General features: G+C 41.0%; 2 protein-coding genes across 2 annotated transcripts; both read right to left on the bottom strand.

Annotated features, from left to right (window-relative positions):
- Nucleotides 1-3,963: 3,963 nt before the first annotated feature.
- LOC125301776 (G-protein coupled receptor 182-like) lies at nucleotides 3,964-5,415 on the bottom strand. Its single transcript, XM_048254511.1, has one exon. The coding sequence runs from the start codon at nucleotides 5,413-5,415 to the stop codon at nucleotides 4,330-4,332; it is 1,086 nt and encodes a 361-aa protein (XP_048110468.1). The 3' UTR covers nucleotides 3,964-4,329.
- Nucleotides 5,416-6,665: 1,250 nt separating this feature from the next.
- On the bottom strand, nucleotides 6,666-16,428 carry LOC125302105 (phosphatidylinositol 5-phosphate 4-kinase type-2 gamma-like). The gene is made up of 10 exons (XM_048255122.1): nucleotides 15,981-16,428; nucleotides 15,512-15,609; nucleotides 13,766-13,862; nucleotides 12,732-12,881; nucleotides 11,358-11,504; nucleotides 10,654-10,692; nucleotides 10,323-10,436; nucleotides 9,745-10,027; nucleotides 9,195-9,298; nucleotides 6,666-7,193 (listed from the first exon to the last, which is right to left on the bottom strand). The coding sequence occupies exons 1-10, from the start codon at nucleotides 16,125-16,127 to the stop codon at nucleotides 7,113-7,115; spliced, it is 1,260 nt and encodes a 419-aa protein (XP_048111079.1). The 5' UTR covers nucleotides 16,128-16,428; the 3' UTR covers nucleotides 6,666-7,112.
- Between the last annotated feature and the right edge of the window lie 281 nt (nucleotides 16,429-16,709).

The raw sequence follows: 16,709 nt of genomic DNA, 5'->3' as shown, positions 1-16,709 counted from the left end.
CCATAACTCCTCCCCCCCCACACACAAGCACACACGCACACACACACACACACACACGCGACACTGACACTCACAGTGTGTGGTGTATTTTAATGACTTTGCATTGCCAGAGAGAGCAGGAGCAAGCATATCGGGCCAAGGGCCACTGCCCGCTGCCTGTGGACTCTGGCCTGCTTCCAAAGCCAGTGCTCGAATGACCACCAGTTACCACAGCATTGGAGAACAAGCCAGTCGGACAAAAGGGAACCTTTAATAATAATAAAAAAAACGGAACGGAGGACACATACAGGATGGACATCTGTTCCGGCATCCAGTCACCTCACCTCTGGTACTGGACATCACTGAGGAGAGGGAGCACGGGTTGTGTTTTCCAAGGTCACCAAAATGGGGCAAGGTCACTGATAACTTCTCTGCTGAGTCTTCAGGATGAAAAGGAGATGATGCGTCATGAAAATTGTTCTGATGAGCTAACTATTTTTATGTGAAAAAAATGGAAGTCATACTAAAAGAATGAAAAAAGACAGCTTTACTAACTGTGAATGTAATGAAAGCATTCAAATGCTGAAATTGAATGAATTCTATTAGACACCAATGGGGACAATAGTAAGACTGTAAGCCCTTTCACCGAAATCCTAACAAATGGAATGTCCATCTGCTGTCAATCAAAGCGGGAAAAACTGCTGAGTTGTGTTATTATATTCATACGATGTTACTGTCATAGAAATAGTCTGCTATGGACAACAAAAAAAAAATAAATGTATGGAATTTTTACTTCAAAAAGAGCAGACAAATAATTGTACAGGATATTCAAAATGCTATGAAGAAAAAAAAAAGATTGTTTGACTTCATTATATCACCGATGACGAATAGTGTTCCCATGTTTAAAAACTGTGACTGTATCTATTAGAATTTGTACAACTTGATTTCCTGTCTAGGCATATACAGAGATTACTACTAACTGTTTAGGAGTTTGCATCAGGTTATGAGTTTTACTTATTTTCCTTTTTCTTTCAAAATAACAAAAAAAAAAAAAGAATGAAGTCAAGCGTTGGGATACGCTGTTACTCATGAGGGACCACATGGAATTTCTGGGATGTATCTTAGCAACCTGTGTTGTAATTATCAGTCAGTCACACTGCCAAGCTCTTCATGACGATGATGCAGAGAGAGAGAGAGAGAGAGAGAGAGAGAGAGAGACATGCCTTTGAGTGATTGAATGTATCTCTGAATCCCCCTATTTGAACGGGTTCCTATGTCTGTGTCACAAATCCGGGGACCATTGTGAATGTAAGCTACTTTGTGTTTGTAGTTTCTGATGAATACAAGTGTAATGAAGTTTGTGCTGGGGCACTAAAATAACTAGTAATGGATGTTTGTCACTGTTTAATCAGCGACTGCACCTGCAATATGGAGAGGTTTTATTTTGTGTTCTCACAAAATATCCACAGTTATTGAGGGAATAGTTAAGGTTATTGGGGACAACTACTATCAGTTTATCCTGTTATTGTGAGATTTCTAAACATATGGTTGTTTTGACTATTCTGGGCATAATAATTGAAATCTAAAAAATGGTCATTAGAAATAACTACTATCAATTTATCCTGTTATTGACAATAGGTTGTTCAGAAGGTTGGTACATAAAAAACATTCATGGTCATTTAAAAACCATTAATAACCAGCCCAATTTGTGCACTGTCAGAACAATAATGTGATCAGTATAACTGAAATTGCACTGCAAGGTAAGCCTGCAGTTTAATCAATGAAGGTCTTTCTTCTGGATACATTTACTGGAATAAATAAGTGAAATATAAAATACACAAAGCCACCAAATGCAGTTCACTTCTAGCAGGAAAGCAGGTCCAGAGGTCATAAGGAGCTGTGAGGGCCATGACCCCCAGCCTCACCTTTACGCCTTGAAAGCGATGTCTGTTATCAACGTGAGCTTCTCATCATTTTCTATGCCTGTACATGAGCCATGAGCATTCTGCTGTCTCTCTTCCAGATCCATTTTCACGAGGAAATATTTAATGAAGTTATTTTGCCCTCATTTTTTAAATGTGAAAACAGTACAAAGCAAAGTAATACAAACAGATCAAAACACAACTCATGAACATAAATAAATTTTTTATAAAATGTTTGGTAGTTGTTTTAACTTGCATGTTGGTGATCAGCCTGTCCTGTTTGTCTGTCCACCTGTCTGCGTTTCTGTTGTCTGTGTATCATATGTCACCATGAACTCTTTCAAAATATTTTTTTTTACAATAAACCTTTCAAACAGAAATCAGAAATAGAACACTTGTATTGCAATGAAGCTAAAACTGAATGCAATAACGTGGCAATTCTCAAAGAAAAGTACTATTTTCTGTTAGTTAAACAGCCCTCAGTAGTCTGGACATTTATTTCTGAAAGACATTCACTGTTGCACAGGGCACAGAATATCGTAAACCTAAACAGTCAAACTAACTCAATATTGGAGGAAACTAATTACCTTAAAAATGACCTTACAAATATTTGGTTATTAGTAACTCAAGAATTTCAAGTGGCTTACACTACAGCAATTAAGGCAAAATTCAATTAAGTTCACCGTACATAAAACTATGAAGCATTTTTGCAAACATATCATGAATTTCTCATAATTGAATAATGGACAATAACATATGACTGTGCTATCAAAAGGAAGATGAACAACCGAGTTGGGCAAGAAATCTTAAATGGTGGGATGTAAAAAGTTAAGTAGGTCTGTTAAGTCTCTTTTTCAATGGACTTGTCCATGGTTACTCTGACCATACTCCATTAACCAGCATACCCATATTTAACTGCATCTACCTACCACAAGACACAACCCATGTAAAACACTGAATCAGTAGGTTAGTGCAGCCAATACTGGCAAATGTATACCCTGACAACTATGTATATTTGAATATGTTAAAGCTTTAGGATCAAGGGAGTAAATTCTTCAGAAACAAATGAGTTATGTTCATTTAAATCTTTTTTTAGGTTGACTGTGAATAGTGTGATCCACGTATGGGGCGTGCATGACAAAATGAGCGATTTGAAAGGAGAGAGGATAAAAATAAATCCTAAAATAGAATTTTTCTAATTTGACCACAAATACATTCCTTAACCTCTAATGCATCTCTCAGTGAAATATTACACTGAAATACAACCCCGAAATATGACTTTAAAAGGCAAAATAAATGCTTATATGAAAGGTGGTCCTCACTGTACAGACCAGCTACACACCATAATATTTTTGCTAGCTTTCATACTGGTGACACTGTAGAAGTGAAGGAGTTTAATTACATTTACAGTTATACTCATTTGGCAGATGGTTGTATCCAAAGTGACTCATGAGGTACAGCACATGCACACACACACATTTTTTTTTTTTTTATCAACTTCAACAGAAACAGAAAAGAAAGTGCACGCTTCATCACAAACTGTCACACAGTTGTGAGGATATTAAAGCTGACACAGCTAAAGAGCAGGAAACAGTTACTTCCTGGAAGCATTCCCACTCTGTTGGGGCACAAGACTCCAAACAGGGCCTCTTGTGTGGCCATGTCCTAAATGGCAGGACTACTACTTGACTTTTAAATGACATATCTTATTTGGTTTCCATTCAGATTTCATGTGCTATGTGTTGGAGTACTTTGTTGCATATATTACAGTGCTCAAGTGGTATTATATATAACATTACACTTGCATTTAAGACTGCATGGAACTGAGAGAATTAGAAAATTAAAAGAAGAAAAGTTATATTAAGACTAGGTCAGCGTTGTCCACGCTTAATGGTGTTTTGGGCCCCCACCGTCGACTTCAAGCCTTGAAGTCGACAGTGGGGGCCCAAAAGACGTCCAAGAAAACAATTTTTCCAAATTGTTTTGTTTTAATGTATAGAGTGAAAGGCAAAAGGACAGGGCAATGTATTTCAAACAAATGTGAAAATAAAGTTATATCATTACAGATAAAAGGTCAGATTATAACCGACCATTAAGATAGTGTATTCAGCTAGTAGCAAACAGAAGGTAGTGTTACCTATCTGTTTGATTTCGCAGCATCTTACAACCATAACAAAATAGTACACTGAAATAGGTCAGGTAACAGATAGAAGACACACTGATTGCTATCACAATAGCATTCAACCGTGGAAACATGTTAACATCTTTAATTGGTGGATAATGAAGACTGAATAGATTGAGTTTATCTCAGTCCCACATTACATGTTCTTACTAGTAGACCTACTTGTCTTTTTGTTCAAGGACTATTTTTATTTTCTTTCAACTCCTTGGTTATTCACCTTCTTCCTATTAGATTTGTGTTATAACTTTAAGAGTCTATGTCTGACTGACTGGTGCTGGCATTGCTCATCTTTCTCAGGCTAGTGTTTTTGGGCTTGTTTTTTCCTTCGGCCTCTACACCGTCCTCCACAGGGATTGCCATCGCCTCCTTTCTCACGTAGCGGGCCACCGCTCTCAGGAGGCTTCTGCGGAAGCTGGGGCTCAGGAAGTTGTAGAGGACCGGGTTGGCGATGTAGTGGAGGTGGGTGAAGGAAAACAGCACGTTGAGGGAGAAGTATACCAAGTTTGTGGTGTCACAGTTTAGTATAAGTGGGTTAAGGTCGTCCACCATTATTAAAAGATTGACGAGATGATATGGTAGCCAGCACACAACGAATGCTGCTGAGTAGAAGTGAAACATCTTTGTGTCCACGTTGTAGGATGCCTGAAGCTCCGGCGACTTCTTCAGGGCCTGCACAGTAAGCCAGTTGCAGGTGATGATGATAGCCCCAGGGATCAGAAACTGGAAGATCATGGAGGTCATGGTGATGACCACCACCCAGGTGACGTAGTCCTTCTCCGGCGCGAGGTAGCAGCCGGGCGAGTGGTACTCTACCAGCTGGACGTTGGACACTAGCAGCGGCGTCAGCAGCAAGGCGAAGGTCCAGAACCCGGCGCAGATGAGCACCCGACGCCGCTTCTCCGCTGGGCCCCAGGGTCTCGGAGGCGTTGCTGTGGCAACGCTGGCTCGGGTGAGCGCCAGGTAGCGCTCCACTGACATGTACGCCAGGAAGAAGGAGGTGCTGTAGTAGTTGAACTCATAGATGAAGGTGGTGAAGCGGCAGAGGAACTGGCCCCACATCCACACGTAATCCATCATGACCTCCAGCAGGAAGATGGGCATGACCGTCATCACCATCAGGTGCGAGATGCAGATGTTGAGCGTGCAGAAGACGTCGGTGCTGCGCGAGTGCCGCCTCTGCCAGTTGACCCACACCACCACGCTGTTGGCTGCCAGGCCCACCATGAAGGCGATGAGGTAGACGAAGAAGAGGACAATGTGCCTGGACTTGTAGTCCAGCTCCACGGAGCAGTGGAAGAAGACGTCCCAAATAGTTTCATTGCTGTCAAACATTGTCTGGTTTGAAAGACAAATTAGATATACTTAATACATTTGCCAACTCAAACTTCAAATTAAATATTAAATAATTTTTATGTTTATATTTTTGCAAAAGAAGAGTGCCTTGGAGCTTATTTTTTCTCTCAAATTAAATAAGCAAATAGTCAAATACAGTCATTCGGTAGCCAACATGTGGCTAAACCAATCAATGAAATTGGTCCTTTCAGCACAAACATCTACAACGGCATCTATAAGCATCTACATTAGATATGTTCAATTATAAAGTAAGAAAACATTATTGGTCACACTATATTAAAGAGCCCTCATTATATTATTCTATTATTATTCTACCATTACAAATACTGTAGTATTTTTCAGTGAGTAATAGCACATTATTAAACCCGATCCTACATTTGCATATCAGCACAAATATATTAGTGTACTGCTATCCAATTCATACACTAGGCTATTTAGGTGCACTGTACCTATATAGCCATATAGCATAAGGTCATGCCACTATAAAGTGTTACCATAGTTTTACTATAAAGTGTAACACAATATTCTCATTATCATTAGCAATATTATCCTTATCACTCTTACTCACCAGCTTGTAACACTGTGCTTTCTCTGTGAAGAAGAATATGTAGAGTTCAGAGATCTACTAATGATCTACTGGCCAATTCTATGGGTATTTATACTCATAGAATCTACCCCTTTTTTAAGTTTCTGAGGATTCTTCTTTGTGCCCTATGTATGTATTTTGATGATATTATTCACTTGTTGTCATAGAAAATGTCCTTGACGATAATTCTAAGTTGGCTGTTCCATGAAGCGTTGTTTGCGTCCTCTCAGGCTTCTCTGTCAAATGTGGCAAAGATGAGAGAAGCAGAGCGGTTGCACTCAGGGCTTAGGAGTCAGATTGGCTGACCAGGGAAGCTCACTGGTAGGATGTGGCTCAGGATGTGAGGGGTCTTTGGGGAAGACTGTGAAGACCAGGCAAAAAGGAAATGATTTGACACTTTCCAACTACCAAAAAGCAAAAGCGATCCCAATAGCCAATAGCAAATAAGATGTTGTAAACCACTATATATTAGGCCTAGTTAAATTACAACAAACCAGAAACAACAGCACTAAGTATGTATAGCTATATAACCATAACCATAAGCTTCAGCGTTCAGCCTTACTTTTGGATTTCTAACACCGGAGTATTGGATTAATGCATTTCTGCAAGCAAACTGAGATATTACTTAGAGACATTCAAAATCTAAGACAAGGATATGGTTTTATTTTGATATTCAATTTCAGACATCTTCAAACATTCCTCTATACATTATAAATACATCTCATAAAGACATGACACTCATAACCACACTTTAAGGCACAGGCATCACCTGAATCTTATTCCAGCTTCACACTAGCTCCTGCTCGAGCCCTTGACATAACCGTCACCTTACTCTAACCCTTAAACATGTGTCTTATGTCTTAAACATACATCATATTACAGGACAGGTGTAGCTTTAGAATGTAGTCTTTAACAACTATAAACATCATTAGAATTACATTAAAGTTTAAAACATCAATTGCACTTCATGCAAAGTGTTCAATGGAATATGACAATACAGTGGATGAATCACATGTTATGTAATGCAGTCATTTTCAGTCAATAAATAGAGTGGTTGTTGTAGGCAAACTGGAGTGTGCAACAATAGCACTCAGGCGAAAATGTTGGCGATGAATTCCCGGAAGCGTTTGGCATACTGTTCAGGGTGGACTGTGGAGATCTCTGCCCCAGCCTAGACGTGACAAGATACATATGGACTTGTAACTAACTAAAACAATCAAAGACCAAAACATGCCCCAGTTAGGCTACTGTAAAGTCATGGGTCTTGTATAGGTCAGATAAAGCACAGTATAACACAGAACAGCAGAAGAACATATTAACTAATTAGGCATATTCGATCTACGTAATAATCAGGTAATAACGTTCGCAGCGGCCATTTTGTTGATGTAGAAAATGCATAGGTAGGTCTATTCAATGCAGCTGTCAATTGACAAGCGCGACAGCGCCAGCATTATCGCTGTAGGCTATTTAATTATTTGTACAAAATGTAACGTGATGGTAGGCCTATGTTGTGCAATAGGCTGCAGGCCGTTTTAATAACAGCAATACAGGCCGTTCTAACAACAGCAAAGAGCCCTAGAGTCACCCACTGTCACTAACATAGGCCTACCTGTCAACTTTTTTCCAGCTGTCTTGCTGTTTTAACATTTTCCCGTAAAATATCCCATATTTTATTACTCTCATAACATTAGCCCCGGACTTGTCCGTCTCTGTACTGTTGTCCTGTTGCTACCATGCCCTTCAAACGGAAAGATGTTTTTAAAGCATCGTTTTGCTTGCCCGAGCAACTTTAGAGTGATCAGTGGGAGAGAGCACGATAGACGCCAATCTTTAAAGGGGAACTTGGCAACCATTTCAACGTAATAAACCCGTTTAGAAATCATTTGGATGGTTAAATGACCTGTTCCAGTGAAAATGGTGACTTTTCCCGCTGCCCCTAGCAGGCGGAAAAAAACAACCTTGCAACATTGAGACTACCGTCCCGGAAAGAGTAGGCCTAGAGCTAGCTAGTGAGAAACAAGAAACTCATTTTAAATCGTGTTTCTTACCTTGTAACATCCACATTGTCTGCCGAACTTATGCTAACCGTTTTGCTAGCTTGTAAACAAATCCATGTGCTTTATCGTTACCTTTTTCCATAGTTTGAAATAGCATAATGTGCCATTCTCAGCTCGTCTTAGGCTATGCATGCAGTGTAAGCCCGGCAAATGGCAAATAGGAACAAACTCAGTGGAGAAAGATATCAGTAGATAATTCTGATTTGTATAGTGTTTTGTTCACTTGGATTTTGGAAATGTTAGCCTTTTCTGTATCCAGACCATACAGTTGCATAGATATCAGACTAGAACAATCACTGGCTAACCCACTTTAAACTACTTTAGCAAAGTCCTTGGCTGTAGGTTGTGAGCAACAGGCAAACGCAAGATACAATTTCAGTCCAATGAGATGCAGCTTTATTCTCTGCGATCATGCATGTTTAAACGATGTTGTGCGACTCGAACGCATTCAGCTGCCACGTGTGCCGATGTATGAACAAGACAGTTATGCTATAAATATCGGGGTAAGTTACAGCAGACAATAATGACAAATCTTTACTTAATGATATTGAGTCTATTAGATATGGGTCCACAACAATTAATTTAATCTACTCTTGATATTGACGAGATGAAGCCTGTAGGCTACTGTGCTCTGCTCAGCTTAAATCTACGCGCTACAGCAATTACATAGAATAGCCTATAGAACTGGAATGTCAACAATATGGCCGCGGCGGTGTTTGCGAATAAGCCCTATTGAATGTGAAAATGGTGCAAATACAATGGAGGAAAAATAATGTAATCACACATACATTTCTAATACCATTTATTATACCATGCCCTAATATGCTAGCTAGCCTATCCTATCCAATCCTATCCTATCCAATACTATACCATCTGCCTACCACAATTATGCTATGCTATGCTATACGCTGTGATATGTGATGATTTGTATGTCATATTTCTGAACATAATTCCAGCTCTGATCATGTTGCTAAGTAGGTATTTATTTCTGAACATAATTCCAGCTCTGATCATGTTGCTGAGTGGGTATTTACTGCTGATATGCTGTTGAACATTTTCTGTGTGGAGTTACAGACATACCTCTGTTGATGTTAGTAGTTAAACACTATGCCTACCCCATGTTTGACTGTTTTTGCGGCATGCGCTGCTTTCTTCTTGGTGTCATACTGCGTCAGCACATCAATCAGACCCATGAAGTAGACCTCCCGCTGGGGAGCACCTGAACATTTTCGATAGATAGATAGATAGATAGATAGATAGACAGATAGATAGATAGATAAATACATACATACATACAATTAGTATTTATATTACCGGTAGTATTAGTATTATAACTGAAGAAAGAAATCAATCCAGGCACTCCAAAAACGCTGACAGCGAGGAAGGAATTTGGATAAATTCTTCATCAGACCGCTGCGTTAGGTCGAAACATGTTTGCTTTTAAAATGAAGTAGCCGGTTACAATAAAGGCTTTTAAAATGTATCCATATCCCTTCCTCGCTGTCGCCGTTTTTGGAGTGCCTTAATTGATCTCTTTTTTAAAATGGATTGATCCCCCTTACCTAAGGATATCCCAATACCGTGGATATACATCTGCAACTAGAGCTACCAGCCATCTGTTCTGTTGTGTTATAACTAGTTAAAAATGAAGTGTCACTCACTCACCAACATCACTCTGAATGGCATACACGTCTACGTAGGGGTCAAACTCCCCAGGGCCAAAGGGCTTAAAGGAGTTCATGTACCCCGCAATGCCTTCAGGGGAGGTGCCGTAGGAGCCGCTGGCTGGGTGTGGTTGTCCAGGGGTCGCCTGGGGAATCCCATTCTGCACCTCCTCTCCCTCCTCAAAGGAGGAGGACTCCTGTTCCTCCTCCTCTCGCTCATACCGCCGCACGTCATGGATCCCCAGAAGCAGGCTATAGTCCATAATCCTTAACCGCACCAGGAACTGCACACACACACACACACACACACACACACACACACACACACACACACACACACACAAATGAATATGTAAATACACTTATTCAAACACATAAACACACACACACACACGCAAATTAATATATAAACACACACTCACACACACATTTCAATGAATTCACTGAAACACATGTGCACGCACGCACGCACTCATGGACGCACGCACCAACACACGCACACACACACACAGGCAAGCTAACAAGAAGCTGTATGCTTATGCCTGCATGCTGCACACCATTCTGTCACCATCCCCTCACCTCTACATCTCTGTTCAGCTTCTCCATGATCTTTTCCTTCTGCTCCTCACTCACAAACACCTTCTGCATGTTGTTACGGAAATCCACATCTTTGTATGTGGGAAGCTCTTTCACCTATGTACAGTAAGACGGAATCAAGACACAATATTATGCAGGACTGGACCAAGATTCTTTGATTGCACAGCACAATTCATCTGTTTATAATGTAATTATGCTGTGTCAGGGTTAGTGTGATAGTGTAATTATGCTGTGTCAGGGTTAGTGTGATAGTGTAATTATGCTATGTTAGGGAAGTTTATAAGTTCCCTTTTGATGACAACAGAACTCGTACCTTCTCTTTATCGCTTGCTTCACGTGACACCAGCGAGCCCTTCAAAAGATAAGTGGCCTTTTATTAGCACAGCTGTTAGTCTCCTGATGCAGTTGAGATGCAGAGCTTCATCGATGCTAAACAAAATTCTAACATAAAATGTTGCCCTGTTTAATCCTGGCAAAGAAATCCTGGTTGGTGTGGTCAAGATGAGGGGATGTATGGTACCAATATGCTGCGTTTTGCTATCTTGTCACCATAATGCCCCCTAGTGTTCAAAAGAACTAACATGAGAGTGCAGTCACAGCTGAACTTTTAACTTCTGAATGGTCCGTCCACTTGTCATGACACCATACACTTGAGTCAGTACACATGACTGATTGCACAATTAAACCTCCACTTATCCAGCTGACGCCATGATACCATGTTGACACAGGTTTAAAGCACGCCACTGCATCTTCAAAGCACGCATGGCACGCCACTGCACTGCTGCGACCTCCTATTTTATCTGTCTATATTTACAGCATTTGATTGATTATTCACGGTGTCTGTTGGCACAAGCATGTTGACTTTGTGAGCCTAATGCACCATAATGGCTTGTCTTTGCCTGTGGTTCTAAGTAAATACATATTTGTGCTTCTTCTTAAGTGTGTGTGTGTGTGCCTGTCTGTCTGTCTGTTTGACTGTAAAACATGGCAACCCCACACCCAGTTGTCCAACAGTACCTTGAGGTCGTATTTCCTGTGAACCATGAGCCTGTGGCTGAACATGTTCCTCATGACCATGAGGTAGGTGTCCTCGCTCTCCACTGTGATGCGGTACAGGCCCAGAAACTGGGGGAGTAACGTGCTGCCATGACATGTTACTATGTGCTGAGAGATGGGGAGTGGGGAGGGGAGGATAGAGAATAATCATCTTTTTTTTCTTCTTTTTTCATAAAAATAGAGATCTTTTAACATTTTCAAAACCTTTCCAAACATGGACCCTAAAGCACTCTTCACAATCGGTTGTGACTTGGATCTGCGGATCTGTGGATCAGCAATGAATCCCTCCACGTACACATTTACAAGAACTAAGATGGTCTCTTTCCAGGAATATGCCATTCATATGAAAAAGGTTGTCTGTTGTCTGTCTAGATGAAACCCCTAATGTCCCCAATATCCTTACTTATTGTATAATAGCATATTGTATGTTGTTCTGCTAACATTGTTTGTAAACACTTAATCACTGACAGAAAAGGTGTGATATATCCTTTACACTATCTGGAAGAATGGCAGTTGAAAATTCAAAATTCATTCAAATTCTTGATGCTTCCATGCTTCCTAACTCAGATAAGGTGTCATATTGCAAACACTGTTTTTTGGTTAAAGATTATGTGGATATCTGTGGTTGTTCTTAGTCCATGACTTCAAATTTGTTCCTGGTTCTGGAAACAGAAAGCTGATCTGAATGGATAGCTTAACCAGGAACAAGAACAGGAACATATCTCACATGTCATATAACATTACAGCTACATGTCAGCTTGCTTAACTGGAAATATCACCAAACATCGGTCCAATGCTAATTAATTTATCCCAGGTAATTAAGTGTACAGTTGAATTAGCCTGGGTTAGACCAGTAGATCATAATATACAACATGCTAGATCTACACCAAAGCCTTTTTAAAGCAACACCAAAGAGTTTTTTGTACCCTAAAATAACGTTTCCGAAATCGTTTCAGTGGTTCATCAACTCGTAACAGGGTGAACGGCACTTCTGCATTTGCTTCGCGACCCTCTATCGGCAAGTTGGCCAGATCGGGTAGCGGACCTAGTTCGATGGAATGAGACATAAGAAACTACAAATTTGACTTGCTTCTGATGTCACAATGCATCATACTTTCATAAAATCATGCAACATACTCTACCTTGTCTGTGGACATCGTTATTTCCAAAGCCGGTGCTGGATAAACAAATAGCTTGTGTACTACAGAGGAAAAGTGCTTTGGTGTTGCTTTAAGGTTACTAAATCAGTGACATAAGGCTGCATGGGATGCATGACAAAGGCTCGCTCTGGATACGCTCCCCAGGCCATTTGGGTACTGGAGGCTTGTGGCCCACCTCGTGGTACTGGGAGAGGATGTTGAGCATGTCCTCCACCTCCTCGCTGGAGATTTGCTTGACGATGAGAGTGCGGTCGTAGGAGGAGAGCAGCAGACCCTCCTCCTGCGTGTCGGCAGCCTGCACCGGGGGGCTACGCACCAGGGAGGCCTACAGAAACACCACAAAGCACAAGAGTTTAGAGCCCTTTGGCACTTCACACACACTCACACTCACAGTAAGAGATCTTATGTGCAGTAATGTCTCTCCAGAGAACAAGAATGTGGAAACATAATGCTGTAAAGAAGTCAAATACAAAGCAGGGTGGAGGGTGGAGTACCACTGGGATACAGTGACTGGGACCATATTGGATGACAAATGGAATACAACAGAAATATTATAACACTTTTGTGTACAGACTAAAGATGCTGTACTTGACTGACTATAGGCTGACTTAAAGGAAAAGTCTGGCATTTTTTTACATAGATCTGTTTCTCGAGGTAACTGAGTACTGTTGGTATGGAGGAAAAAACAGCTAGAGCAGCCAGACAGCTACAGTGCTACACTCTGGGGGCATAATTTTAAACAATTCATTTTTTTCATAATGACAGTACTCAGTGACCTCGCGAAACAGAGATCTATGTGAAAAATTGCTGGATTTCTCCTTCAATAACCATTCAGCCCTCTCAAAGCATAAACACATGTCCGTCAGCCTCATAGGCCTCCTCATTCGTCTACATGAGGTCATCTTTAGACCCCTGTTCCAATATTGGCTACAGTACACAGGCTCTGAAAGAAGATTTCTAGAGAGCATGTGCTGAAAGAGAGTCGTTGGCTGCCCTTGTCAATATGCAAATGCCCATTCAAATGAGGCTGGGTGGGTAGGCCGTTGGTCACATACGTACTTCATACTGGCTGCCACAGTGTCAATACTTCAGTATGAACTATCAACATGGTTTTGTGTGTGTGTGTGTGTGTGTGTGTGTGTGTGTGTGTGTGTGTGTGCACTTAACCACAGAAAAAAGAATAAAATAAAACGGATGGCAAGTTCACACCTGGTAGTCCAGATCTTCGATGCCAAATCGCTCACGGAGGTTTCGAAATACCTGCGGGCAGTATTCTTTGAACTTGAAGTGGCCGGGGAGATTTTCCCTGTAGAGAGAATAAGAGTCATTGCATAATATTTACGACCTGTTGTTCCTGGTGTAGCTCGTTTAATTGAGCAAGGTGAAAACCAGGGTCATGGATCATTATCTATGCAAAAACATTCATGTCTATCTATCCATGCAATGCGTGTTGATATAATCATGTAAGATGTTATGGATGAAAGCATCTGATAAATAAAATACAGTTTGCTACTGTACAGGTTATATAATAAGGGCAAAGAAACAGTTTACATCTTGACTGGGTGGATGTGTAATTAGTACAGCGTGTTAATTTAACTCTCCTTGTGTGAAAATCCAGGATTACTGAACCATTGCAGAATGGCAGAAAATCAGTATAGTATGTTAAATGAACAATATCATGTTCCACACATTAAACACTTTGCCATCGGTAACAACACAGTCAACTACCTACAAGAAAAGCCCATCCATTCACGAGTTCTATCTCAGGAAACCCTAGTACACTGGAGGTTTCCAGTGTTGCAACCTTGTGGTTTGGACAGTATGAAATCCCCCAAAAGGTCTTTTGGCAGGACCTAAATACCAGACCAGATTAAAGGATTGAAGAAATCCCATGCGAGCCACAGAAATCTCAGCCTCTTGCCCGTGCAATGAAACAAAGAATAACAACATTAGTGTGGCTTCACTCCTGATTAATTGATTGCTTTCTTAATATTCTCTTCAACACACACACACACACACACACACACAGCTCACTTTTTCACAACCATACTCACTATGTACATTTCCCTGTCTGTCTGTCTCTCTCTCTCTCTCTCTCTCTCTCTCACACACACACACACACACACACACACACACACACACACACACACACACACAGAAAAAATAGCTTTCCACATTCCTTTCAGTGGACATGTGTCATCGGTGGTCTAATTGTCTCATTCCTCTCTCTCTCCGCCTCTCTTTCTCTTGCTCTCCTTTATACAGAAGCATCCTGTGTTTGTGTGAAGTCTAACCTGACACTGAGTAACCTCACCCTGTTTTTTGCCTCTCTCTGCTCCAAGGCTGCCTCAGTCTCTCTGTGTGGAAACGTGGCAGTGCAAACTTTAAAATACCTGGAATTGCTATTTTTACATTATAAAGAATGATAATGTCTGATATGGGCATAGAATTCCATACTTTTTTTTCCTTAGGTCATCCTCAGGGATCTTGCAAAGCCTAAGTTGGGTTTACATATTATTACATAATAAGCTACATATTTACTGCCTGCTTCATGGAGAACCAATGGTATAACCATAACACAAATAAAATGTATCTAAATGCATGTGCATTTGCAATATTTTGCCTGACGTCAGTCATCCTGGGCATCAATGTCTATTTTCTGAGAAATTTGGTTAATTCCAGTAAAACATCTGACCCAACTATTACTTTACTCTGCTATCTCTAGATTCTCTCCTGTTTCCTGCTGCTATACTGTGACGAACAGAGGTGTTGTGTCTAGTGAATAGTCTGTAGATCGTTTTTAATGTGGGAAAAGATAAAAAATGAACTCAGTGATGGTGCTACATCTGAAAAAGGTATCTCATTTCAGAATTGAATGAGGGTGGGAGTTATATTACTGTAACGTTGAACACAGCATTGTCCTGTGATGGTCTGACAGATCTGAGAGAGGCTCACTTGTTAAAGAGATGGTTGTTCACTTTGATCTTGGTGTTGGCTTTGAAGTCATCTGGCAGTAACATGACAGGAACAGGTATCTGAGACAGGTCATTTATCTGCAAGGTGTGGACACAGTGTAAACATACACAGGCATAGCTGGACAAAGATGGACATACAGTCATACACATATACAAACACATAGAGACTCTCATGCTGCAATGTACAGGGACATTGATATGGACAAGACACTTGAGATCATGCTCACAAAATATGACACCAATGACACAGGGCTGAGGCACACACACGCACACACACATTCTCTCTCCCTCTCTCTCTCACACACACGCACACACACACACACACTATAAATTGCATGTACAATGTTTCATCTTAATTTGATTACTACCATCATCACTATCACCATCACCATCGTTATCATCAACTCATCATCTCGACATCAGTAAGACTACAGAGGATGTCCACGTACCGCGTGATTGACGCCCCACATGAAAATACTCAGAACAGGATTGCTTGCCCGGAAGACCTCCACCCTCTGATGCACAAAATGCTTCTTTTTGCTTTTAGTTCGAGCGAGCTTCACCACGGGTCCACCAGACTTACCAGGAGAGGACATTTTCGTGCTGACTAAACCCGATATCGGAACTTCTCTGTGTCCGATACAGAAGTCTAGCGCCTACCTGTCTTCGTCTGTACCGTGCGCAACAACAACCAGGTGAACGTTTCCTTTGCGCGTGCCTCCCTATCGACCACTTGTAGCGATTTTCCAGTTTGACATGATGCAAACTTAGCTTACCTAAACTTTGAGTGTGTTCTATAATGTTCTCAATCTTTTCTCATTAATGGACTATGAATCCCGCTAAATTCCAGCTGTTCCATCACCATCCAAAAACCAAACACTTGCAGTCACTGCCAGCTAATTGACGTCAGCGCCAAAGCGCGTTAAGAGGGACTGGCCAAAAGTTCACTACATGGCCCAGTTTGACTGGCCAATGGTGTCAATAACGTAATATGAATGGACCCTCACCAATTCCCTGACTGAGTTCGCGTCATCGTCACATTAGATCGTTTGAGCAGAGTTTCAGTTTATTACCCATAAGCCTCTGGAATGACAATTTGTGATGGCAGCGGTCAGTTGATTTTCATGTGACCTCTTTCTTTCCTTCCCTCTCTCTCCCTCTCTCTCTAGGTCTCTTAA

The sequence above is a fragment of the Alosa alosa genome, chromosome 10, assembly GCF_017589495.1.
Source record: "Alosa alosa isolate M-15738 ecotype Scorff River chromosome 10, AALO_Geno_1.1, whole genome shotgun sequence".
Lineage (NCBI taxonomy): Eukaryota > Metazoa > Chordata > Actinopteri > Clupeiformes > Clupeidae > Alosa > Alosa alosa.
This window is presented reverse-complemented; position numbering and strand designations above follow the sequence as displayed.

Excerpts from the sequence above, each read along its gene's own strand:
- LOC125302105 (XM_048255122.1), bottom strand. The coding sequence starts at position 16,127 with ATGTCCTCTCCTGGTAAGTCTGGTGGACCCGTGGTGAAGCTCGCTCGA. Across the intron at positions 15,610-15,980 it reads TGTGGGGCGTCAATCACGCG|ATAAATGACCTGTCTCAGAT; the intron begins GTACGTGGACAT and ends CACACCTTGCAG. Across the intron at positions 7,194-9,194 it reads CAAAAACAGTCAAACATGGG|GCTGGGGCAGAGATCTCCAC; the intron begins GTAGGCATAGTG and ends TGTCACGTCTAG.
- LOC125301776 (XM_048254511.1), bottom strand. The coding sequence starts at position 5,415 with ATGTTTGACAGCAATGAAACTATTTGGGACGTCTTCTTCCACTGCTCC.